This window comes from Mytilus californianus, unplaced genomic scaffold, assembly GCF_021869535.1.
Source record: "Mytilus californianus isolate M0D057914Y unplaced genomic scaffold, xbMytCali1.0.p SCAF_3, whole genome shotgun sequence".
NCBI classification, from domain to species: Eukaryota; Metazoa; Mollusca; class Bivalvia; order Mytilida; family Mytilidae; genus Mytilus; species Mytilus californianus.
In genome coordinates, this window is record NW_026262679.1 from 46,211,288 (window position 1) to 46,238,963 (window position 27,676).

The 27,676-nt window shown below is 31.0% G+C and overlaps 2 protein-coding genes across 3 annotated transcripts in view; one reads left to right on the top strand and one right to left on the bottom strand.

Moving 5' to 3' along the window:
* The window catches only part of LOC127734688 (exportin-7-like), a 41,411-nt gene extending 36,175 nt beyond the window's left edge, over window positions 1–5,236 (top strand). The window contains exon 30 of the mRNA XM_052244682.1: window positions 220–5,236. Within this exon, the coding sequence (XP_052100642.1) occupies window positions 220–331 (112 nt within the window). The 3' untranslated portion in view covers window positions 332–5,236. The remainder of the gene's footprint in view (window positions 1–219) is intronic.
* Window positions 5,237–7,871: 2,635 nt separating this feature from the next.
* Window positions 7,872–27,676, bottom strand: part of LOC127734695 (antiviral innate immune response receptor RIG-I-like) — a 35,979-nt gene continuing 16,174 nt past the window's right edge. For both annotated transcript variants that reach the window (XM_052244693.1, XM_052244692.1), the window contains exons 10-19: window positions 26,070–26,254; window positions 25,617–25,798; window positions 24,002–24,197; window positions 23,331–23,493; window positions 22,200–22,295; window positions 21,242–21,405; window positions 19,404–19,542; window positions 18,784–19,023; window positions 13,235–13,402; window positions 7,872–12,581 (exon numbers count right to left, since the gene is read on the bottom strand). In XM_052244693.1, coding sequence (XP_052100653.1) covers window positions 11,941–12,581; window positions 13,235–13,402; window positions 18,784–19,023; window positions 19,404–19,542; window positions 21,242–21,405; window positions 22,200–22,295; window positions 23,331–23,493; window positions 24,002–24,197; window positions 25,617–25,798; window positions 26,070–26,254 — 2,174 coding nt within the window. In that variant the 3' untranslated portion in view covers window positions 7,872–11,940. The remainder of the gene's footprint in view (window positions 12,582–13,234; window positions 13,403–18,783; window positions 19,024–19,403; window positions 19,543–21,241; window positions 21,406–22,199; window positions 22,296–23,330; window positions 23,494–24,001; window positions 24,198–25,616; window positions 25,799–26,069; window positions 26,255–27,676) is intronic.

Genomic DNA, 27,676 nt, shown 5'->3' on the forward strand with positions numbered 1-27,676 from the left:
AGGTGTGGATCAGCAGAGATTTGGAATGAATTTCCTAAGAATCAATTGGCCATCAACATGATTTTTGTTAAAACAACTTAATGTTTTAGACATAATTGAGCAATCAAAGTGTTTTCAATATAATAATTAAAAGAATAAATAAACAAGGACACAAACACTTCATGTAGGAATGCAGGTTTTATTTTTATTTGATTTAATTCATTATAATTTTTACTTCAGATTTACACAGAATTTGTCAATGTTTCGACGAGATGTGAATGACTCTTTGAAGGCTCCGGGTGGGTCAAGTCCATCACCGTCACCCTCATTAGACATGATGAATTGTGGGTGACTAAGCCTGTGATAATCATTCAATCATTTCATCTTGTGTTTTTGTGAAAGGGAGATAATTTAACTGAAGATCAATGACTGTATACCTGTTGAAGATTGTGATAATTGTTTAAATGTCTACAGCAATAGACACCAGGACTAGAAACTTTGGTTTGGTTTGTGATAAGGAACATTGCAGAAAGACTAGAATTCGGAATGCTACCAGACACAGTGCATTCTGATATTAGATAGTTTGGATGTCTTAGTATGAAGATAGATTTCAGTTTCAGTGTTTTCACAGATTTTTACTGACTTCATAGGCACGCTGATTTTCATGTGGGATTTTTTAAAAAGATCCTATAGTCCTAGGGACATACACCATTTATAAAAAATCATCATTTCTACTCAGCAAGATATAAAATGATCTCATGACTTTAAAACAATGTAAACCTGCATATGTATTAAAATACGCTAGATTGTTTAAAACTGTTCTGTTATACCACAGTCTTCCAATGTAAAACTGCCTTGCTTCATAATTAAAAACTATTTATATATAAATTAAAACCCATATCTTTACTTTTGGGATAAGCAAATAAATTAAAAACTAATTGTGGTTACAATACAAGGCTTTTTAGTTAAATTGTATATATTAATTAGAAATTGTCTGTCACATATTTAGACCAATTTTTGTCAGGTAAACCTTGTGAGATTTTATTCCCAACAAAAGAATATAAATTTGAAAATCGTAAGCTGTAGTTATTGATTTATTTTTTTGTTTATTTTCATGTCTGTTAATTCACAAATAAACGAGCAGTGTTGTTTTGAAGTCTAGCAAGAACAAACCTTGATAGAAATTTATCTAAACAGTTATACAATCTCAAAACTTGTCTGTTATACAGCAAAACATGAATTGTTATTTAACTATAGTCAGACCAACAAATGTTTCCCACCGATCTAATATTTTATTGGCTGTATATAGTTATTTTTCTTACTAACTTTAAAACTGTAGAGATATTACAACAAAATGATTATAATTATCTTTTTGTCAATTTTTTATTCATATTTCTTATGAAATTGAAAATTGTTCCGAGCGTGTGTGTGCATGTCTCCTTGCACACATAAAATACTCAGTTTGCAAGCACAGAAAAAGGTGAAAAATGGAGATAAACTTGGTTTCAAGGGCCATTCTAAGAAAAATTACATGGGATGCGTAATGTTTAATGACAACTTATATTGGTTGGAAGGGTCAAACACAGCAGATTCTCCTTTTCAAATTTGCATTATAACAGAGGGCATTCTTATCAAAATATTGAATAACACACAATAAAATAAGATGAATGTTTAACTTATAGGTGAACACAGTGGTGGGTTGAAGGTGATGGGTATTCCTACTTAAATTTTTTCAGTCCCTTAATTTCCTATCTTGTTCCATTTGAGAGGCAATTGGTGCTTGGTAAATTTTATTGCCATGTTGGTTTTAGGTACATTTGGTGCAGGGATTCAGAGTAATAACTAAAGTGCTGAATATTATATGTGATAATAGTGCTATATTTGTAATGATAGAGAATGTACTTAATATGAAATCCATTTCACTTAGAAATATACATTTCACTTGATATGTTTTGAGAGCTATTCAAATTAAAAGCTGTTCCATTAAGCATATATGATGCCCAAGGAAGGCAATAAAAAGGGGTAACCTTTTCTCTAACATTTTAATGTACAAGATACTATAAATTAAAAAATTTTAACAATATTTTTATTATTGAGAAAATTGCAAAGAGATGGGTGTCGCAAAGAATAAAAACTCGCATCTTAAATTTGAATAGCATTATATGTGTGCAGTATTTCCTGAAATTGCAATAGCTAAACTCGTGTTTGTGTCAATCTTTCAACAATCACAATAATAAATGAACTCATTAATTTTTAAATTAACGGTAATCTTAACATCCAACCATAGATCAAACTTCAATGTGCCTTCCCTGGGTCCCATGTATGTTTTTGTTAACATCCCTAACAGTATTAGAAGGCAGGATTAATGAATAGTCTACAGATTCATGTGACCATACTCAAAATAAACACTGTGCCAACAAAATATCTACATAATTTTAGTAAGACAGCAAAGTGAATGCTGGGCCAAAAAAAAAAAGAAGTTAACTTTCTGGTTCTAGATATTAAACTGACATGTGGTTTTTATAATGGAAATTCAACTGTTTTTCATGCTTCTCAAAAACTGTAAAATTTAAAACAGAACAGTGATTGTTCATTGAATTTTTCTGTAGTACAGTGCTTCTGAATATGCCTCCACAAAATCTGGTGTACTTTAACAATACATTCCATTTAAACGTTTTATAACAGGTATGAAAGGCACTTTAAAAAAGGGGAGCAACAGCTAATTTTCATGTTCACTGATTTCAGTAGTGCTTTTCACAAAAATCTCAAAAGTAAATAAAAAAATTATTAAATGAAGGACTGAATATCTGTGACTCAATCATGTTTTCTGCTTACCGTTTTATTGCAAAGGAAATAAAACCTTTCCCCAGAACCAGTTCCTGTTTATTAGGGTATTTAAACTTTTGCAACATGAACTGCCCCATTAAATAAATACAACAGCTATTGTTCTATGTAGACTTTATATAATGAATCAACTTTCAATTTCTCCACAGAGAGCAATAGCTATTGTATTTATTCAATGGGACAATTTGTTTGATAAATTTGAATACTTAAACGAACAGGTACTGTTCTTATATCTAGGTACTGATTCTGGGGAAAAGTTTTATATCCTTTGCAATAGGCATAATAATAAAAGATCAAGACATTTGAACAATACTCTCCTGTTAAAAGAACTTTTAGATATCTAGATAAAGACCCAAACTGTTCAATAGTAAACAGGCACATTATTATCAATTTATTGTCTTTATTTGATGAGGTTATTTGATTCTTATTGTATTGCTTTATAGGGCTGATATTTTTAGCTGACATTTAGCAATTAACAATAGATCTTCTATATAAGCTAGATAAATTTTTTATGCATTTTCATTCTAAAAAAGTGTATTTACATATGTTTCCCCAAGAAATTAGTGCCTTGCCTGTAGTACCATTCATTTTTGCAGAAACACCTCATTTGTGCATGAAATTGTGCAGAAAATGAAGTAAAATGAAATGTAAATAAAAGTACAGTGTTACACATTTCTAAAACGCTATTGATTTGTAATAAATAATCTTTTACTGTTATTCATTTATGTATTATGTTTAAGTATATTCTCTTGATATCCAAAATGACATCTTTTTTTCTCTCAATTAAACAAAAGGCAACATCATTAAGTGTTTTTTTTTTTAATAGAAAATCTTGATCTTTTGCTATACATGTATTGTAAAGAAATTTTCCATATGAGAATTTGTTAAAGTGCTTGTCACAATGCAAATATTTAATTATTCATTTCACAAATAACATACCTCCTTTGGACTCATTTATAAATTGAAAAGGACAGTTGTTTATTAACATTCCACAATCTCATTGTTTCGAAGGCCAGTTGACAGAATGAGATAGAACCAGGCCTTGCAGTCATAAAACATTTAAATAAGATTATTGTACTCTGACTCAGGAATCAACCAATCAAAATACTAAACTTGGTGTTTTTCTAGCACAAATTTTGTGCTCCTAGTACTGAGCAAAGTTTTATGACGGAAATCCCAATGCCATTTTGTATAAAATTTTCACATTTTGAATAAATTTTGATGATTTAAATAATGCAACTGTCATTTTCAAAGTATATGAATGAGCCAAGTTACTACCTACTGAACAAACAAAAACTTGGTAAAAGTAATCAAAATGAGTTGCTTTATGTTAAAATATTTTAATCAGATGGTGGTGTGGTAGAGAGTAATGCATTTAGGTTTTTCTATTCATTTTGACTGCTTCATGTGACTGTATCATGTGACTGCATCATGTGATAGGATATAAATGTTTGTATATGAAGCGATACATTTCATGTGTTCATTTCATATTGATTGCAGTTTGTTGTACAAATTCCGTTGTTTAATTTAGTATGTTTGTATTGAATGTATGGTTTTGAAAGTTGTTTATTTGTTATTTGTTAAAGCATGGTTTTGTGGTTGAATGGATTTTAAACGGAAAGTATGTTTTCATTGACCTTTGACATTTAAATATTTTGTGGTAGGACTTTAAATTTTGGTTAAATATGAAATAAAATGTAAAATCAAATAAAAAGAAATAGAGAAATTAATTTTTATTCTACTTCAAAACTATATGTAAACAAAACCAGTCAGGAATTATTCTTTGAGAGTCCCCTTCATGAATCCTATTTATTTATCCTGCCTGGAGTGCTAAATGGCAGCTATTATTGTAAACTGAAATAATAATAAAAAAAAAAAAACACTTAAAAATTTACCACCATTTACCAAATAGGTTTTTGTAAAATCTTTGAGGTGGGACACATTGAAAAACCTTTTTTTCCAATTACTAAGTTAATATTATGCTTAAGTGTTGATAAAATCTCAAATGAACCATAACTATATCTTGAAATTAAATTTTTTGTTGCTCACTTAAAAGAATATTTTTATGAAAAATTTATGAATATTATTTATTCAAACATTGTATCTGCCGAATTCGACAATTACTGAAATTACATATAGGTATTCAACAAATTTTAGTTGCTGGACTTGTAAATGCCAAGTTGCCAACACTGAATGCTATTGCTAGATTTTTCAGTATTGCAAGCTTATTATCAATTTTTGGTCTTCTCTATTTTTAAAGATAACATTTAAAAGAGACATTTTCATGACTGGCATTATGTTGTGAGACTAAATTGAAAAGAATAAAAGAGAGATGGAAATATGGATTATATTTGAATGTATGGGGAAAGGGATTTTGTTATGAGCTGGGGGAAATAAATTTTTGTAAAACATGCATATTTTGTTGTGTTTTGCTGTTGCCTCCTTTTCAAGCAGTGTACTTTTAAAAATTACAGTATCTGAAATTACCACAAGCCTGCATTTGTTGTAGTGATTATTCTTAATTTTAAAATGAGGATTGACCTACTCCTTTATCTGTTGACATTTGTCAGATGAATTAATTGTAATCTAAAGTTAGGGTTGTTTTGTCACAATTTTTCTACCAGTTACATATTTTACCAATAGTACTGTTTATCTTAAAATATTTCACCAGTATTAGAAATGTGTATTTGCTGCTTTTCAGTTAAGCCTACAATGTTTGAATCATTTGACTCTAGTCAAGACAAAGTAAATTGAGAATGGAAACGGGGAATGTGTCAAAGAGACAACAACCCGTCCAATCGGCAGAAAGCAGCCGAAGGCCACCAAAGGGTCTTCAACACAGCGAGAAAATCCCACACCCAGAGGCAGAATTCAGCTGGCCTCTAAACAAAAATGTATACTAGTTCAGCCAAAAGGGACGTCACACTAAACTACGAAACATATAAATGAACCAAAATTTAAAAAAACAACAAAAAAACATACAAGACTGAAAAAGGCCAGAGGTTTCTGACTTGGGACAGGCGCAAAAATGTCAGAGTCCGATGTTAGAATAGGTAACAGAAGAAACTAAGCAAAATGACAATGATCAACACAAATGAACAAAGGACTACTAGCAGTTACTGACATGCCAGCTCCAGACCTCAATTAAACTGATTGAAAGGTTATGTCTTCATCATATGAAAATCATGCACAATCCCTGCTGTTAGGGGTCATAAAATATACGAGAAGAACATAACCCGTATCATGCAAGGTGCAGGAATCTAATATTTGTTTTAAAATATCAATGATGTCATCTTTTAAAAATTGGAGTTATCTTCCTTTATCCAGAATTGTAGTTGAATCAACTACAACCAATGCTAAATACAATGCAATATTTGATTTTACTTCCCACTGGTAAATTAAAGCAATCTTTACCCTTCAGTGCTTACAAGCACTTTGATTAATCCCTTTTATCTTGGCAACTGTAAATATTAAAATTGTTTGCAAATGAAGACAGGGAAATTTTATATAACTTGTCATGATAAAACTATATACCAAATATCAAATCAATATCTTCAAGAACGAAGAAAAAAAGTGTGGAAAACTGAGTTGCCGGACTGACGGATGGACAGACGGACAGAGTGCAAACCTAAAGTCCCCTTCGACTTCATCAGTAGGCGGTAGGGGACTGAAAATACAGATGCACACAAAGTACCAATCAAAAAGTACTTGCAGTTACTGAAAGCTAGTTTAAAGCCAATTTACAACTAATATAAAATAAATCATGTTTCCCATACTTAAATATCAATCAGTACACTATGTACACATCCAGTGATTTAGTGTAAAGACGTCATGACTGTCTGAGAAAACATGACCTTTGTGCAATCTCAAAATATAAGTATCTACAGGATGTAGCACCATAAGTGTTATTAACTGTAGAGCAATACATATTTAGTAATGTCTGTCTGACAGTGTTCATCTGACCTTGACATCTTTTTCATGGTTCATTGGTCAATGTTAATTTTTTATGGTTAGTACTATTAGCAATAGGGTCAACTATATATATGGTGCATGGAATGATTGATAGTGTACATGTCAGTCTGGCATGGTTCATCTGACCTTGACCTTAATTACATGGAACATTGATAGTGTTACGTTTATATGATACTTGTATTGAACATTTATCTTAAAGAATTTCAATATAAATTCAAATATGATCAGTAAAGCAGAAGAGGCATTTCAGTATGTGCACTCCTAGTTTATTTTAATTCACATTGATCACTGTTTAAGTACATGTATAAACAATTGAAATGAGAGCTATTGCTCACTTTAGAAAAACCATGCCAAAAGTATTCAGTAAACAGGAAGTATTTGAGACATGGATGTTAAAATGAATCACACTGTATAGTATGCTGACATGAAGGTTGATTCTAAATTTCAGAAAGACTGGAATTGTAGTTCCTGAGAAAAATGTGACAAAATTTCATAGATGCATGGCCATTATGTAAAAGAATAAGTGTTTGGTTAACAGGAATTTGATGAGTTGTGTATCTGAAATGCATCACACAGTATAAGATGATCACATATACCGGGTATGAATGAAACTTGATACCCAATTTCTGGGAGCACTTATTTGTAGTTCCTTAGAAAAATGATACAAACATTTTATGGGACAGACAGATGGGAGGACGGACAGATGTAAACCAGAAGTTTTTGAAACAATCTTTAGTTCATTTAGGTATTGTATGCTGTGTTGACTTGTTTTGATATATTGTTGGACGTTTAGTCATACCTTTGATGGCTATATCTTTACATTAGTATTGTCAAAGATATTATTTGGATCAAGTGGAGAACATTTGGAAATTTTCTATTCCAGCCTATGCCCCACATATTTCAAACTAAATAATGAAAATTGAGGATATGAAAGTACACTGAATTTGAGCCTCAAGACACATAGTCATACTGGACAGGTCTCTTTGTTTACCATTATAGGTGTTAATAATTTAAATGTCCTGAAAAAGCATGTAATATTTTGAGTTGGATATAAAGTAAGCATAAAACATAAGATGGTGGTTTAATAATTTATTGATGAATAACAATGGATTTCAATTAAATAAGACAAAATTCAATGAAATAAATAATAATAGTATAACAATCATAAAAAAACAGTGAAAAGGCCATGTGTATGAAACTCTTTTGAAAAGTCCCAAAATAAAAAACGTACTTGCTACAAATTTACAACAAACACATAATTCATAAAAAAACAATGTTCCAAAGAATTATAAAAAAAAATATATGGCACTGTCATAATTCTTTTGTTTGCTATGCGATATGAAACTGCATTACAAATGTTATGAAAAATTTTCTAGTTCATCATATACTTCAATTCTTGAATTGGTGCTTGTAGTATACAGTATAAAATGCCCAACTTATCAAAACAAGTCATTTTATAACATAATACACTGTAAACAAGGTTCAATTAATTGAATAACAATTTCACCGTTTTGTCAATAAGTAAATCAACTTATGATAGCAAATGATACAACATAACAGCATGAAATGTTGATTCCAGTAAGCAAATTAGATAAATAAGTGAATGAGATATCTGCGTCTACATCTTGATCAGCCATCATTTCTTTTTATGATTGATTGTTTATAGGCAGATCTTCTCCAGCAATACTGAATAGTCTTTTAACTATACAGCTATTGATTATATAAATGTGGTCAATATTTGAGAAAGCCATAAATTCACAAAAACTATGAAATACCACAGAGTCATGTTATCAAAACAAAAAGTAAATTAGACCATTTCACAACAAAAAAAAAGCTAATTGTCTTCAAATAACCATTACTTTCATTATGTTTTTATTTATAATTATTTCACATGGAAATGAATTAACATATAAAAAAACAACTTTTATACACCTTTTAAAAGGTATCTTTGAAATAACTTATTGAATATTTTTTTCATGCTTAATGTTAAGAAGTTGGTTAAAAATTCTCAATTAGATATTTTAAGTGTTCTTCTCCTTCCCGTTACATTCTTAGGCAATCAGCACAGACATACAAATATGATAGCTGATTGTCAGTATTTTATTTGTACATATTAAAATATAGTCATTGCTTTTTTATTTACGATTTATTTACAGAAATTATGTAAAATCAGTTAAAGAACACATATGTATGTGACCTGTTGATATTAATTATATTTTCATTGTAAAAAACGCTAACTGCACATGTACAAAAATATTCAAAAAGTTTAAGTCGGGAGGAACTTGAAGAATCTTTCTACATTTTGAGGAATATATAAGAATCCTAATCCCATGAACCATGTAAAAGTGTAGTTTCTGCCTCTTTGGCCCCTTTGATAAAAGTGTCAGATGTACAGTTCCACAAATTTGATTGGTAAATCTAATCAGGCATTTTCAAAGAAAAAAAAATCATGAAATTTCAATTTAAAATAAACTGCTTCGCCGAGCACAGCTGTGCATTGTGGTTTTCAAGATAATAGACAATCTTGCATTTTATCCCTATGTTCTATTTTTAGCCATGTCAGCCATCTTGGTTGAAAGGCAGGGTCATCAGACTCATTTTTTAAACTGAATACCCCAATTAAGTTTGTGGCTAAGTTTGGTAAAATTTGGCACAGTAGTTTCAGAGGAGAAGATTTTTGTAAAAATTAACAGATGACGGAAGCCAAGGTGAGCTAAAAACTGATACATATTAATGAATGTTTTCACAATGAATGTAAATTTGATGCTATATAAACCAAATTTTCAGGTATTTTCATAAATTTACTTTTGTAGATTTTATTGTTATTATCATCTGGAAGTATTGAACACATACAAGGACAAATTGGATAATTTTAAATGGCATTGTTTAAAGGAACATCATCTATATTTTTCACATAGTTTTTATATGCACTAAATATTTCTTTCTCACGAATATATATATCAAAATTAAGCAAATCTAATTCTTTAAAACATAGCAGCATTGTGTTTGTTAGAACAAAAAAAACTTGATAAATATTCAGAAGACCTTACAGTTCAAATTTTGCAGATATAAAACCTTTAAATCATTTAACACAAAAAACCATTTGATTTTGTATATCTTCATAAAAAAAAGACACGGTAACCCACCAATTCTTTTTATTTGGTCTTACACAATCAACATATTTCATACTTATATTTCTTTTCAAAGAATAAAATGAGAATAAAAATCCCATTTAACTTACAGAAATTTAAAAAAAAATCTGTGTTCCATGTTTAAATGTTATTTTTAGCACATTGGTCTCTTGCTTGTATACAATAACAGCCGGAGCCTTATACCAGATAATTTTATATGTCAGTTTGGTATGGTCAAGATGAAATTAGCATATATGTTTAAAAGAGTTATCTCTACTCAACTAGCATTATAATACAAGTTAATAAATATAAGATAGGTATTTTTATACAGATTTTTTTTTAACAAAAAATAAAGGATGTACCGATATATCAAAAGTAGGAATTTTATATTGTCAGACATGCATAATGCTGATGTAAATGCATTTAAAATAAGAATCAGATCCAAATGAAAATTTTGATCGTTATCAATTATTCTATGCTTTGCTTTGGCATAAATAATATAACTACCTATGGACTGTATTCTGCAATACTCAATACCCAATGAATGGTTGAGAAGAGATAACTCTCTTAAACATATATGCTAACTTCGTCTTGACCACACCATATCTTTGTTTTTCTATTATAACTTTTAAAGTTATTATTGTGTCCACAGAACGACAGTGACAGACAACAAATTAACACAACTACACAAATTTGAGACAATATATAAATTAGCTTATTACTCAATCCACTACAAAGAGTGTAAACTAAGTATAATATGTCCAATGGTCAAATAGATAATACTATAAAGCTTCCACATCTTTGATGCAGTGTCCTACTGGACTAACATATAATTAACATTTATGAAAGACTGTATGTTACATGTAATTAAAATATACATCTTATTTACATGTCTTTTGATGTAGTCAAATAATAAATATAAAATTTGCTATATTATGTATATATTATTATTACATTTATACCTGGGGTAATTTAAAAATTACTTCATAGGAAATTAAGTTAAAATGTCAGTTTACAACATAACAAAAAAAAAAAAAATTCTAACAAAAACCCATGTTAACCACACAAACCCATGACGGACCAAGGATGCCAAGTGATGAGAAAAGCTCACTTGGACCTTTTGGCAAGGTGAACTAAAAACAATCTTCTGGCATGCCTTAGTCCATTTTATTGATTCAACTTAATTTTTTTGTAGATTGGCAAGAAAATCTGGACCAAGAATAATAATATTATATTAAAGAACTATTGTATTAACTTTCAAGCAGTTCTCCTATATTTGCATCTAAGGATTATGTACCCCTTTAGTTGTTTCAATGCTAAACATATGGAAATTTTATAAAATAAAAAAAAAACACAGCCTTTCCCCTTGTACTCTTATATTTGACACCTAAATGTACTAAATAGAAAGGGGATTAATGCATGCAGTGCTAGCTTTGAATTCCCATAAACAAGTTTTGAAATAATGATATTTTTTAAAAGAAGTACAAATATGAACCAATTCAAGTTCACCTTCTAGGTGCACTAGACTTTAATGACTCAGCACAAGGTTTTTTAGATTGTAAAGGTTGTGTAGGACTATTTGCAAACAATAAACCCTGGCACACCATGGATAAACTTAGGTGAGTAATCTAGGTTTCAAAGTCTCTGTAATAAAGTTTGTGGATTTCTGCAAAAGTTTTGGCTTGAGTTGACTCAAAATCCACATTTTCTTCTAAATGCAATTACACACTAAAAATAATTTCTGTGAACGGCATTTCCCTTTGATATATGTACAAAATGGTATGTCTCTTTTATTCAGTATTTTTGCTGTTTTGATATTATTACACTTTGAAAATTTCCTAAAAAGTAAAATAACAAAAATACCGAACTCCAAGGAAAATTCAAAACGGAAAGTCCATTATCAAATGGCAAAATCAAAAGCTCAAGCACATCAAGGGCTCATAAACATTAACATGACTTGAAGATGGCAGGTTGAAAAGCAACCCATGAAAGATAACATATATTTATCTTTTGTTCAACTTTCAAAAATATACTGTGCTCCCCTAGCTCTATCCAATAAATTTTGTGATGACAATTCTAGAGGTACAAAAGGGGAATTTTTCCATTTTTTGTACACATCTGTGTTACCATGGCTATCGGATACAAGGAAGTTTTCAATTTTCAGAACTGGGAATTGTGCTTTTCTATAAATAACAATATTTCCAAGATTTTTTCCACATTTCTTACAATTGACCTTACCACAACCCATTTTTATATTGTCATCTTCAAAAGTAGGTTTCGGCATCCTGACTGTATTTATATGATTTGCTATTTCTTCTCCAATCACAGCATGATGAGCAGCCTGAATCTTCTTTATGTCTCTTGACATACAGATGAATTCATTACACTTTCCACATCTCATTTCAAACTCAAAATCACCAATGATTCTTCCTCCTTTGTTTGTATTTTCTAGCTCTCTTTGTATATTGGCCTCCAACTGTAAATCTTCTATTTCTTGTATAAATGTCTGTCTGTGATCACGTATAAAGTTTTGTAGATGAATTATTGCCTGATTCATTCTAGCTTCCCTCATCATGTTCAATTCTTCTTTTTCTGCTGTCATCTTTTCTTCACTGGCAACTACGTAATACTTACTTCCTTCAGCCCTCCCTCTCCCTGAAAATAATTGGCAACAATTCAAATGTTATTTCGTTCACAAGAATAAAAGATACCTTCTATTGGATGAAAAAAAATCTTCAGACACATCTTTAACAATTTTCAAATTAAAAATACGAAGAACAGTTCCCTATAGAAATACTATTTACAAGAAATTTATGAAAGTGAAAAGGTGTGAAGCATACAAAGAAGACATAAGTCTCTTGTCGTCTCCATAAAAACAAGCAGAAACAGACATGTTTTGGAATGAGAACCATGAGAACTCATTCAGATAAAACATTTAAATAACAAGTGCAGAACTTCATGTTTTGTAGAAGGATCTATACAAGTTGGTGGATTCTGTGAAGCAATTTTCAAAGAGTTTCGGATTAAAAAGGGTGATGATGTTGACAAAGCAAGACATAGATTAATAAAAGGATGATACAAATTCTCAGTGAATTATAAAATAAGCAATTAAAATAAATGCAAGTAAAATTTCAGTCAATCTGAAAAGATTTCCAATATATTGAAGTTAATAATTTAATTTGTTTCCATTTAAAAAGTGAAAATCAATTTGAATGTCTGCACAAAATTTTCTTTTATATTAACTGCCATTTTAATCTACTGATAATGAGCATAAATTAGTGTTATTATACAGAAATATATAGTGATACCTCTAGCTTGCACCATGGCTATTTCATTTGTCACATGGTCATATCTGATGACAAGGTTACATTTCTGTATATCTAACCCTTCTTCTGCTACAGATGTGGCTATAATTAATTTATGTTTCCCTTCTTTGAAATACTGCAATATATTGTCTTGATCATTCTTGGTCATACCTGTATGTAAAAGGATGCTTATTAGATAAATTTGGACAATCGTTGATTAGTATAAACAAGATTGCTACACAATAGCAAAATGTCCCCCACCCCTGTATTAATTAGAAATTTGAATGTGTGTCACAACGTGTCATTGTGGTAAGATAGTCAAAATTTGGTAAAAGTCTCATAACTCCCATTAGAATAGTAAAATCAAAATGAGGGCACAATACTGTCATTCTAATATTACATTCTTCTTTCGCTTTGGAAACAAAGCCATGTTCTAATTCAGATAGAACATGGGCTACACATGATTGAAATTGCAACATCAGATGTATTTTAAACAATGCTTCCCTAACATTTGGTGTAAATATATTGACAAATACAATGTTACCATGTTAAATAGTATGGCATGAAAGAATTATTTTTTATTAACAGCACATGATTGCGAACACATCTTCCAAGTAAAGAGAGATTTCTGTTGAAAGGTGTCGTAGGAGTTGCATTCATAAAGTATCTTTGTTGTACATAAGTAAAGAAAAGTCAAAGTCCCACATAAATCCATATAAAATGGTCAAATCAAAATGACAGTTTAATATGGTCAACTACACATTATGGCAAATAATCCTGCCATGAATGGAAGCTTTCTGTCCAACAGTCTCAGAGGATTTTTGTTCACATGATGCTGTAGTTACAATACTCCACAAATGGTCAAGTATGCGAGTTTTCTGTAAAATTGAGTCAGAGGAGTTGTGTTCAACTGTTTACAAAACTTTGAATTTTTGAAATACTAATGCTTTTCTACCTCAGGAATAGATTACCTTAGCTGTATTTGGCAAAACGTTTAGGAATTTTTGGTCCTCAATTTCGTACTTTATTTGGCCTAATTAACTTTTTTTTGATTCGAGCGTCACTGATGAGTCTTTTGTAGACGAAATGCGTGTCTGGCGCAAATACAAAATTTCAATCCTGGTATCTATGATGAGTTCATTCACAAGGTATAAGTGTTACAATTCTAAAAAAAAAAATATGGTCAAAGTTCCATAACTCACGTTAAAAGTGTCAAATCAAACTGTCACTACAGCATGGAATCGAGAATATTACTACAAATAATCCTACGATGTATAAAAACTTTCTGTCAAATGTATTTAAGAACTGATGTGTTTGGGACAATATTTAGAAGAAAAAAACTATGTGTTGAGCTACAACACTATTCTATTAAAATTTTGTCAATTTTGTCTACATTATGCATGATTATGCAATTCCATGTATTATGATAATATGATTACCATGGTTTTTTTTGTAGGTATATATACATTTTATCACAATTTATTAAGAAATCTTTCTAACCAGCAGCTCTGTTAATTACACATATAACAAAGAAAACTCAAATGGAGGATATATTAATGAAACAGTAGAACCTGAAGATTTTCCAAAAGCAAATGTTATAGCCAAGACTGGTGATAATTCAGATGATAAGCCAATATTGTTTGCTTGTCCTGAGCAAAATTGCATAAAGATTTACACAAAAACCTTATGTCTTAGAATATCATATATATGCCAACAAAGAAAATATTTATTACAAAGTGAAACTTCTTTGGGCTGAGACATGTGTAGCTATTGATCATGAGAAAAAAGTTTTTTTACAATCATTTTTGACAACAAATCTAAATATTGCAGAAGGATGGGATTTTAAAGTTTCTATTAGCCATTGAAATGTTTAAGTAGTAAATAGGGTTAAGGAATTATTACTTCATTCATTCATGCATGTCTTTATTTCCTCATAATTGAGATATAATGAATACACAAAATTAATTAAATATCAAAAAAGTTTAACGTTTATTTTACATGAACAGACAAATATACACTTAAGTCACTCGGCATAAAGTCCCTATGAAATCTTTAATGATGACATATCATGTATTGCTTAACCTGACACAACGTCCATATGTTGCTATGCATTGAACAACATGGACGTGGCAAAGAAAAAAGACCAAATTTTGATCAAACCTGTAATAATCTGAAACTATTAAGGAATGATGATGGAACAAAGAAATTTAACACTGATGAGTGGTTAACCACATCTCAAGTTTGGAGTGTATTTGTTAAATTTGTCAAACTTGGATCTAAAGATCCAGCATTCCAACAAAGTAATTTTTAGTTAAAATTGAAAATTTAAATGTAGTTGATGATGATGATTACCAAACACCTTAGCAGAATGGAAAGTGCTGACATAAAATTGAGAATGGAAATGGGGAATGTGTCAAAGAGACAACAACTAGTAATCAGGCAGATAAAATGTAGATAAAGTAAAGCAGTGCTAGGGGTCAATTTGAACTTGCAGTGAGGTGTGAGCTTTTTGTACATGTTGAAAGCCTCACTCTGACTTTTGAATAAAGAACAGCAACAAAAGCTCTGTACATTTGCTGGCATTTTTTTCATGTACATATACAGATTTTGATTTACTGTGCGTATGTGCGTATTGCTGTGTGTTTGTTTATTCTACATTGGCTAGAGGTATAGGGGAGGGGGGGTTAAGATCTCATAAAACATGTTTAACCTTGCCGCATTTTTGCGCCTGTCCCAAGTCAGGACCCTCTGGCCTTTGTTAGTCTTGTATGTTTTTTTTTAATTTTAGTTCATTCATATGTTTTGGAGTTTAGTGTGACGTCCATTTTCACTGAACTAGTTCACATTTTTGTTTAGGGGCCAGCTGAAGCCCGCCTCTGGGTGCTGAATTTTCTCGCTGTGTTGAAGACCCATTGGTGGCCTTGGGCTGTTTTCTGCTCTTTGGTCAGGTTGTTGTCTCTTTGACACATTCCCTGCTTCCATTATTAATTTTATTTGTGTCATGAATCTATGCAACATTTCCTCTATTCAATTTAGATAAAGTTATAATAATAATAAATTGGTGAGTTGATAAATTTTCTCCACGTCTAATTCATTTGGAAAGATTCATTAGAGTATTCACATTAATGAACAAACCATAACCCATAAGCATTTTTCCTTCAACAAATATTTACACAGGCCAGAAAGGCCAGCTTGACCTTTTATAGTTATTGGCTGTCCTGAATCAAGTTGATCCTTTTGTACAGAGACTAATTATACCCCTGCTAGTGATAGCTGGAGACATACAATATTCATGATGTCTTTCTGTCTGTCCGTCTGTGTATAAAAAAGAAGATGTGGTATGATTGCCAATGAGACAACTATTCACAAGAGACCAAATGACACAGAAATTGTTCGTAATATATTTACAATCCTTAAGGTGGATCAACACTGTATTTTTCCTCAGATAAAATCTTCTTGTACTTTGCCAAAATGTAGATTTAACCATGCTTTTTTTCAAAAATATTATAAAAAGTATGGGTTTCGGTGCTATTTGTAAGCTACAAGTTGTGCAAAATTGCAAAATTTTGCATAGATAATTCATGAAAAAATAGAAATCTATGTGATAGAAGTATTAAATATAATATTAGCAGATAAATTTTATAATGGTGTCACCGAACTCTATTTCTTGCTCCAGTAAAAAAAAAAAAAAATCATTAACATTCTTCATTAAACAATTTCAATTTTTACTTTAAGAGTTATCTCCCCTTCTATGACTAAGATGAAAAATTTAATCGAACAAAAACAAATACTTATTATTTGTTTAAACAGTCTAAAAAATGCAATAAATCACTTATAATCTAAATAGTATTACTCCATAATTGCCAATCTGTCTCAAAATTTGCAGATTTAAGCAAAGAACTAGACTGATTGTGTAAGAACGTTTTTACAATCTAAGATGGCAGTAAACAGTTGACCTGCCTTAACTCCTCTTACAGTACTAAATGAATTTAAACCAAACTTTTTTACTGAGTTAGATATCCTTATCACAGATAAGGAAATTACTGATGCAATTCATACATTGAAGAAAAAAATATCATGTGGCCCAGACAGTATTTCAAATGAGATGATCAAAAACAGTCCAAGTTTTCTAATTAAAAGTTTAAATCATGTTTTCAATTAAATACTTTAGACAGGAAATCATGAAATTATACACCATATATTTGTTTTATGCATTGAGGGTTCATGAGGGCAACTTTGGATCAAATAGGAGAAAATCAGTAGTGGTGTAGTGTATTAAGTACATTTACCTGCGGTCTGCATCGTCTCCTCAACTACTAAAGGGTTTAATGTGAAATTATATCAGATACTTATTAAATATTGTAAATTGTGCATTATATATTTGTTTTCCACATGTTGGGTCCAGAGGGGGATTATTGAAGGGTCCAAATAGGAGAAATACCATGATTAATATAGGATACTGTGGATTCCTTATTATTCGTTGGATAGTAATTTTCATGGATTTCATGAGTATAGGTGAACCACGAAATTAAATGTTCAAAGAATGACAAATTTGCTATAGGCTTGTATGCAGACTTCGGTAAAACCATGAAATTAAAATCCAGGAATATGTAAGTCTTCCTTAATCCACGAAATTGGTACCCACGAAAATAAATGAAACCACAGCAACACCTGCTAAACCACAATTCCTTCCAAACTAATATATTAACAGTGATTACTATGATCATTTGCCAAAATTGAATTTTTTTATGTTTAAAAGATATACAATCATAGTTTGAGAAAAAACAATATTTTGCCACTTAAGAAAATACAGACTTTTAAAAATTGCAAATTTCACCATTTTGGCTCTTTTGTAATACTTAGAATATTTGGACAAGTATGAGCCAATAAAGGAAATTTTTTTAACCTCAGTATTATAACATAATTTTACCAATAAAACAGTGACATGATGATAAAAACTAATATTTATCAGCTAAAGAGGCTAAATTGCCTCATTTTCAGCTTTATTTGGACCATAAAAGGCAATAGATAGATGATGCTCCATAAAGTGACTATCATTAAATTCTTTTTTTAAATATTTTGCACTTACAGTAATTGTCATGAAGGTATCATGTATGCAAAATTTCAGGTCAATATGGTACTATTGCATTCATAGTCTATTGCATGGTTTTCTGGCAGATTGCCTCTTAAGACCTTATTCAAACTCATTATTATTATTTCATGAAAAAATTCCCTATCATGTGGTATCACATGATGTCCTTGACTCTTCAAAATGACCCTTAATAGGTGAAGCTGATGGAGTTAGCAAGGTGTTAAAAAATGAAGAGAAAGCGTTTTTGAGGTTTTCAAAAATACCATTAGATGAAGGTGGCTACTAATTTAAGGTTTGACTGAAGTCTCATTTAATTTCTTCATTCAACATATTTTTGTTGAAAGTAAAAGTTTGTCGTACAATATTTCAATCTTCACAATACCATGTATACATCTGTTGACCTAAAACCTGATTCTGAAAATCCTGATCAAACCAGGACAGTAATAATCATACTACGTACCTCCTTTTTCTCCACTAGCCTGAGCACCAACAAACTTAACAGGATTTAAAGCTCTCAGTCCATCTGTTTCCTTCATCCAGTTTTGTATAGCTATTACCAGATCTCTTGTTTTAACAAAGATTATTCCCCTGGAATCCATATTTTCTTTGTATGTTTTTCCTATCATCTTTCTTAAAGTTTCTAGTTTTGGATTTTGGTGGTTAACATCATTAACACAGTGGTCCATTAATACCTTGCTCTCTACAAGAAAAAAATAATTGTCAGCCTTACAAAAATATAAGCATCCCATTTATACAAAGGTATAAAATCTAGCAAAAAAATAATATCATATCATACCTAAGCAGTTAGTCCGATTAATGACATTGATAAAAGAAATTGTATTGGAGGCGTGGAGCCATGGAGCTTGGGATTTTAAAAATTGTAGCAAACAGGAAGTTGATGCATAGCTGATGAAAAAATTTTGTACACACTACAACTCACAATTTTCAAGCTCCAGACCAAATAATAAAATTATTCCCTTTCATTGAAGCCAAGAAAAGGTACTGGTTTTTTAGATCTTCCATTTTAGTTGTAGCGGTAAACATAAGTGCAAGAATACTTGAAATGATAAATTGACTTACTTTTATAAAGTGTATTCATTTTGTTATCTGTTTCATCAGGAATTATATTCTCATTGACTTTTCTAACATTTTCCTCTAGAAAATCTAAAGCATCCTTTACTCGTGCATCTTCATATATAATCAAGGCCCTGTTGTACAGCTGAAGACAAAAACAAAAGTCATTATGCATACCCCTATATCTGCAGGGTAACATATATGTTCTTAAAATATAAATTTATGAACTTTACCTGGTAACCATTCCTGTTAAAAAGAATTTGAAAGTTTATTTTCCTGTTGTTTTAATGTGTGTAAGATATGGATGCCCTATCATCAAAAGAAAGTGTGCATACCTTTTAATATGATAAATATTTAGTCCTCTTGGTTAAGCTAAGCTGACCTTTCAGCTATTGCGAACTATTTGTAGATCTTGTCTTGCTAATCCTTTTTGCAGGTTTTTTTTTATATTCATAAAGATTTTTTTGATCAAAAATGGATATCCTGTATTTATAATGTTTTCCTTAACATAAGACCAAATTGCTGAAAGACGTTCCCTCTAAAATTACTGAAATCTATCATTTTGCATTAACCATAATATCTTGGTGTAAATTAAATACACCCAGTCAGGCTAATGCCCTCATGGATGTACCTTATACTTTAATACTATAGTTTTTGCCAAGAAAAAGTTAAAACAAAAAGTAATAAAAGGCAATAACTCCTATAAGGAGTGAACTGAATTTCAATGATGTTGACATATTAGCAGATCTTATCCTGCTGATCGTTTTTGCTATTTAAAGTTTCTCTTTCTATTTGAGTTTTCAAGGTAATAATCTAAAATACAAAAAATAAAATAGTCATTTAAGCACAATAACTCCTATAAGGAGTCGACTGACAATTTTGGCCGTCTTCATATAATTATAGGATGTCTTGCTGATCATTTTGCTATTTAACATTTCTCACAGTCTTTTAAAGTTTTGAAGATAATAGGCACAAATGATTTTTTTTCATTTAAGGGCAATAACTCCTGTAAGAAGTCATCTTTCAATTTAGTCGAACAGAAAGTAGATGATGCAATTCTTAACATTTCTTCCCTGTCAGATTTTCTTTATCTAAAATGGTTTTCAGAATAATAGACAAAACTTGCATTTTACCCCTATGTTCTATAATTAGTCATGTCTCCCATGTTGGAATCATGGAATATATTGTCTAAACTAGGAAAGGTTTTACTCATTGCTGAAGGCCGTACAGTGATCTATAGTTGTTAATTACTGTGTCATTTGGTCTCTTGTGGAGAGTTGTCTCATTGGCAATCATACCACATCTTCTTAATTTTATAACTACCCCATTGATGATTGTGGCAAACTTTGGTTCCAATTTGGCCAGTAGTTTCAGAGGAGAAGATTTTTGTAAAAGTTAATGAACCTGGACAACTAACGACAGAAAATGGACACTAAGAAATGGCAATATCTCCAAATGGTTCTTTGAGACATGTGAGCTAAAAGGAGGTGCCCCATGGCATTAGATACTGATTATTTTGTGAAAATCCAGTCTCTGGTTTAGGAGGATATAAAGTATGGATGGACAAACAAACAAATAAACAGCAGATGAATAGACACAATGAGCCCTGAATACCACACGAGTCAGCTGTGGAATAATGAAACTGTTGTCACAGAATGTCTCATCTAGTTGGCAACAAATTTGATGGTATGCATGCATATTGGAGCAGCTATCCCTTACTGTAAGTTTCTATAACTCAACTAATCAGAAATTTACGGAAGAATTAATGTTAAGCCTTGTATTCTTCTTGAAAATAAAATATATATATGCTGATACATGATTAGTTCATGTGCTTTAACACATACATCTAGATAGGTTCTACAAGTTGTGAAGAATCTTCTAGCCTCCTGATTGAAGACTTTAGCTGTTTGTCTCCACAAATTACTAATCCACTGAGTGTATTGGTCAGAACCTTTGACTGGTGGAGCCTTTAAAATCTTATCTTTATCTGCACCCAGACCATCAGCATCTGAAATGTGTAAACATACAAAATGTAACATAGTTAAATCATCAGGTAATCAATTGAAATAAGCAGTTCCAATTCAATATAGAAGACAAAGCAATAATAGAAGTATTTAATAGCCTAATTTTTACACTGATTGAAGATATCCCTTCATGCATACATTAAGTTATAGTTATTGACCAAGCAAGTCAGTATATGACATTTAATGTTCTGGGGGAAAGCCGCACCCGCTGTATATCATTAATTGTTTAATATCTTAAAATCTTTTCAAATCCCAAACTTTAGTCATACATGTATATATTCATTATCTTCATGGCAAGACATTTGAAGTCCACAATAGCATTTTTTACTGAGGGCCATGCCTTCTCCTCTTATATTGTTAATTGTTAAGTATGTCAAAAACTGTAATGATCCCTTACCCTAAACCATATATATATTGTGAGCTGATAAGTGCACCATAGATTGCTGAAAACTATTCAGATTCCCATCCATCTACCATACCATTTTGTACATATTATTTGCATGGCAATACTTTTTCAGTACTAGATAGTGTTTGTTGGGCCTAATTTCCTGCAGTGACTTCTGGAAATGATGGAAATGAAGTTTGCATATATAGTTCTACCTAATTTGTTTGAATATTTCCTTCATGGAATTGAGTGTTGTCTGTTGTACTATCCAATACTTCTGTTACAGTAATTCCTGTTATACTTTTTAATGTACTGTGAGATACTTTATCCAAAGCATACAATTTATAATTCTATATTAAAAAAAATCAAGACAAACTAAAACATTGCACTTACATATAGATTGCTTCATATATCGTTCTGTAACTTCCATGATCTTTCCTACTGCTTCTCCAAAATAGTTCTTTGTTCTACGAGCAGTGCGCTTTATCACTGAAAAAATATGTATAGATTTTGACAATGTGTACCCCAAAAAATACTTGAAATTTAACTATTCTGTTTGAATTTCTATTCCCGCCCTAGATTTTTCTACATGAAAATTAATCTTTTTTGATTTTGAACATAATTATATCTGCATGTCCTTGACCAGAATATTCATTTTCATCCTGTATTGGTCAAGATAAATTATTATCAGGCCAGCATATTCAATCCCACGAAAATCAAATGTTCATCAGTTAATCAGAATTGTTTTTCTATAATTTGTAAAAAAAATCAGTTAAATGATTGCCATTAATATTAATTAATAGATATTACTAAAAGGCATTTCTTAAAAAAAAGGTACCATCAGGGGTATCTTGCTCTGCAAAAAATATTACTGTAAATTCAGAAATTATTGCGTGCATTTATTATTGCGATTTTGTCATTTTAGACTAATATGCGATTTTAATTTTTGCGATATTGAGAAAAATCCTGTTTAATTCATATAAAAAATTTCAAAATGCGAGTTAAAATTATTGCGATTATAACCCTGTCGCATTTTTCGCAATAATAAAAACATCGCAATAATTTCTGAATTTACAGTATAAAATGACAGGTAAATATCGGTAATCTCCAGAATTCTTGTTTCTGATTTAAGCGTGTCAATAACTTTTTTTTTATATTGTTATGTATACAGATTGGTCAATTTTTACTTGTTTTACATGTGTAACCTACTTTATAATAAAGTAGAAATCAATAAGTTTTAAATTATCCCTCATTTTATAGTACACAATGTATGAACTTTTATGTAAACTTAAAATATATCATTAAATATGAAATTACAGAGATGTGGTATATGATTGCCAATGAGACAACTATCCACCAGAGACAAAATCATATGAATGTACGCAACTATTGGAGGGCATTGTCTACAGTTATGGGACTTGACATAAAAAGTATAAAATTCATATTTATGTGGTATATCAAAATGAAACTGAAAACATATATCTGCTTATTAGTTTAACATTAGATGATTACAACTATTTATACCTTGTTCTGGAACAATAACATGCTCAGACAACTCATCAATGTTAACTCTGACAGTAGCCAGTTCTTCAGCATCCATATTAGCCATCATTGTTTTGATCCAGTCAATTGCTCCTTCGGTTGTTTTGGCCCTCCCTACTCCTACTGAAGCTGTTAAACCTACAATCTGTTGCATATAACATTTTTGTATAATTCTGATTGATAAAAGGTACAATTAAACTGATTCTTTAGAAATATTTGAAAAAAAGGAATTATTTATGACAAATTTCATACAAAACCTATTACAATATTTCTACCAATTTTATCAATTTGTACAAACAGTTTCAAAATTTGAAAAGTTAAGCAGCAAACACAAATTAGACTAGCTGATGTCAGAAGACAGATGCCAAGTGATTGTAATAGGTCATTAAGGTCATCAAACTGAAAATACACCTATTTGGGCCACTGTGGCACAGTACCAAGGTCACATTTAAAATTTTCCTCAGGTTTCCAGGTCACTTTTAAGCAAATAAAACAGTTTTAGACTTTTTAAAGATCACAAGTCCTTTAAATGAGACATCATTTTGTCTGCCAAACCCCCTAGGTCACAGGTCAGATTTGACCATGTTAGAGTCACATTATTTATCACCTTATAATTCAAAAGTCCCCAAAATATATAGTTTTGGCCTTCTTACCATTGGTAGTTTGTTCCTTTCTGCTTCATGTTTTATTTTCTGATCCATATAAGCCTGCATGATTCGATTATAGGAATGGTTAGCATGGGCATGGTGACATTCATCAAACACCATCAAGGTAAAGTCATCAATTGTTACATCTTGTTCTATCAATGCATTCACCAGAAGTTGTGCTGTTACTACCAAGATGTCACGCCTAAAACATTCATTATAAATTGAAGGCCTCACTGCGACTTTGAGATGAAGAACAGCAATAAAAGTGCTGTTCCTTTTCTTTTTGTGTTTTTTTTTTATGTGCATGTACTGATTTGGTGTCATGGATGGATACCCCTTTTTTTATATTACATGTATAAATTTTTTTGTTTGTTTTTTATTTCTCCTGCAGGGGAGATCTATACAAAAAGAAATGCTCAGGACATATACCATTTAATGCTGATGCAACAATCTTATTTTATGATTTTATGTTCTAGGATATTCATTAATAAAAAAATAATTATTCAAAATTAATCCTATTAATTAGAAATAAGAAGATGTGGTATGAGTGCCAATGAGACAACTCTCTATACAAGTCACGATGTGTAACAAGTAAACCATTTTAGGTCAAAGTACGGCCTTCAACATGGAGTCCTGGCTCAAACCGAACAGCAAGCTATATAGGGCCCCAAAATGACTAGTGTAAACAATTCAAACAGGAAAACCAACGCTCTAATCTTTATAAAAAACAAGAAACAAGAAACACTTATGAACCACATCAACAAACGACAACCACTGAACAACAAGCTCCTTGCATGGTTTGCTACTACAAACTCTGCTAAATACATTTAAATAATTATCAAGTTTCTTAAAAAAACATGATGAAAAATATAATTTTTAACTTGTTTTGATAACGTGTTGAGCAGCTGATATTTGATAAGATTAATAATATATGTTTTCTGACTTATTTCATTCATTCAGAAAGAGTCACATGTTCAAATCTATTTTCAAGCATAGACGGAAAACTGCTCAAAGAAAAGTGATATTTTTTGAAAATTAATGTAAATAGATAGGATGAAAAGAATGTTTACTTGCAATTTTGTACTCTCTCAAGTAGTGATAAGTGGGAGATATAGCTATCAAGCCAGTAACATAAGGGTTTTGATTGCATGAATGCAATTTTTCCTCCAAAAAATGCATAATCCCCTTCCTGACCTGTATGACAATAGTGGTATCAAACAACTAACAGAATTTTAAACATAATGCATGCGTCAGTTCACCCTCAGTTGTATGAGTTAATATAATCACCTTAACCTTGCAACATTCATAATGTGCCTGTCCCAAGTCAGGAGTGTGTAATTCAGTGGTTGTCGTCTGTTGCTGTGTTATTTTTGTTTATTATTTTAACAGACCATGCAGCAAATCAGGCTGTATGGTTAAGTTTTTGAATTATTTCACATTTTGTCACATTTGGGCCTTGTATAGCTTTCAATGGTATGTATTTTGTTAATTGTTGAAGGCCATAAAGTGACCTATATACAGTTGCATACATTCCCATCTGCTGGTCTCTGGTGGAAAATTGTCTCATTGGCAATCATACCACATCTACTTATTTTAATATATACATGTACATTACACATACTTTGCAAGCCATTCTGAGAAACTTTTTTGTCTTTCATTCCTCTGTGTTTCTCCAGTGATCAGTTTCACCTTACAAGGTAAGTACTTGATGCACATCTTTGCTTGTTGCTGTGCTAGTGCTCCTTGTTCAACCAAAAAAATCACCTTTGGGTGACGTCTTGCTCTCACTTGATTCATATGCTCCTGAAATGTAAGTAATGTTAGAAATCAAGATCCAGGTATTTTTTTTTTATTTAAAGCTTTGAGATGTATCAAATAAATCTTTTGGTACTCTATGCAACATGTGCAACTGCTCACCAAAAACCTTAAAATGTTTAGCAATTTATAGGTTAACTAATTAACTTATGAATTATGTATCATTTAAATTTTCATTAATCATAAATGGGTCTTTGTATCAGAAAATGAATAGTTCACATTTTATGTGATATATATTACAGGAGATTTTTTTCCTTACCTGCATGATTTTGAGGGCCACATGTGTTTTGCCACTCCCAGTAGGTGCCACAATTATACAATTTTTGCCCTGTAATCCTGGTGCTGCCAGCTCTTTTTGATAACTCCTCAAGGTTAATTGTTCTGGTGGTTGACTTAGTCCATCATCCTCAGAATCATAGTCTTCAATTTTCATGTCTTCAAATACTGAAAAAGGCAAACTGGGTTTTTTAACATATGAACTATCAAAAACATTACAGTTTGATTGTTAAATGAATCTATTTCAAAAGACGCACAGGGTTAAGGCTCAAGTAAACTTATTAAAAAAACTCATAAATTATGGAAAAATTAGACCAAAACTGACGTTACAACACAATTATTGTACATAATAATTAACTATAATTATTATAATGTTTTAACTGTTATATCATAACTAGTTCTTTGTATTTGTTTGTCAAATAAAAAAAAAATTAAATCTAAAGACCAATTTTAATCCTTTGAGAACAGAACCTTCTCTTTTGATGACGTCTAGACTCTAGGTCATAAAATTTACTTAGTACTCAGAGAACGAAATTTATGCTCGAAACACCGAATCCAGCATTTTGATTGGTTGAATTCTGAGTCTGAGTACGATAATCGTACACCAAAGTTTTATGACCACAAGGCCTTATGGTGTAGATTTTTCAAAAGAGTCAAAGGGATTCAGCTGAGGTACCACATAAAGGCATTAAAAGGTGTCATTATGGAGGAAAAGACGTGAAGTCAAAAGGTGTCATTATGGAAGGAAGGGTTAAAATACAAATATCAAAGACCATTTTCAAAATTACCAATTGCAACAGACATCTTTTCTGGGTTCCCTCTGTTATTGGATAAGTTATCTAAAGCATTGTGCAAATACTAAGTTTTAAAGGGACCAACTTACTCTTTAGGTAAACTTAAAAAAGTGTTGTCCTTTAAATCATAATGAATACCATTAGAACTATTGAGATATAAAAACTAGAGGCTCTAAAGAGCCTGTGTCGCTCACCTTGATCTATGTGCATATCAAACAAAGGACACTCTCCAACATTGTAGACAAGAATAGACTTCATGACAAAAATCTCTATTTTGTTGATCTTGTATTACTGATCTTTTAGTCTGTTTAGTTTTCTCTATCTTCTTTACTTTTTGCTCAAAACAAAAAAGAGTTCTACTAACTATATCGGCCAAATTTGACTTTTTAATAGATCTTGCCTTGCTGATCATTTTTGTGATTTAAAGTGTTTATTTATCGATTATAATTTAAATCATATAAGGCATAACGGAAAAAGAATGTTTCTCTCTAAATATCATAGTTTTCATGATAATAAGCAAAAATGAATAAAATGGTAAAATTTGTCATTCATGGGCAATAAATCGTATAAGAATTTGTCTAACAGTTTTGAGGAAAATTGGTAGAGCTCATTATTCTGATCATTTTTGCTCCTTTCGGATTTTCTCTATTTATAACGGTTCAAAAAATAATAGACAAAACTTGCATTTTACCCCTATGTTCTATTTTTAGCCATGTCGGCCATGTTGGTTCGTAGGCGGGGTCATTGGACACATTTTTTAAACTAGATACCCTAATGATGATTGTGGCCAAGTTTG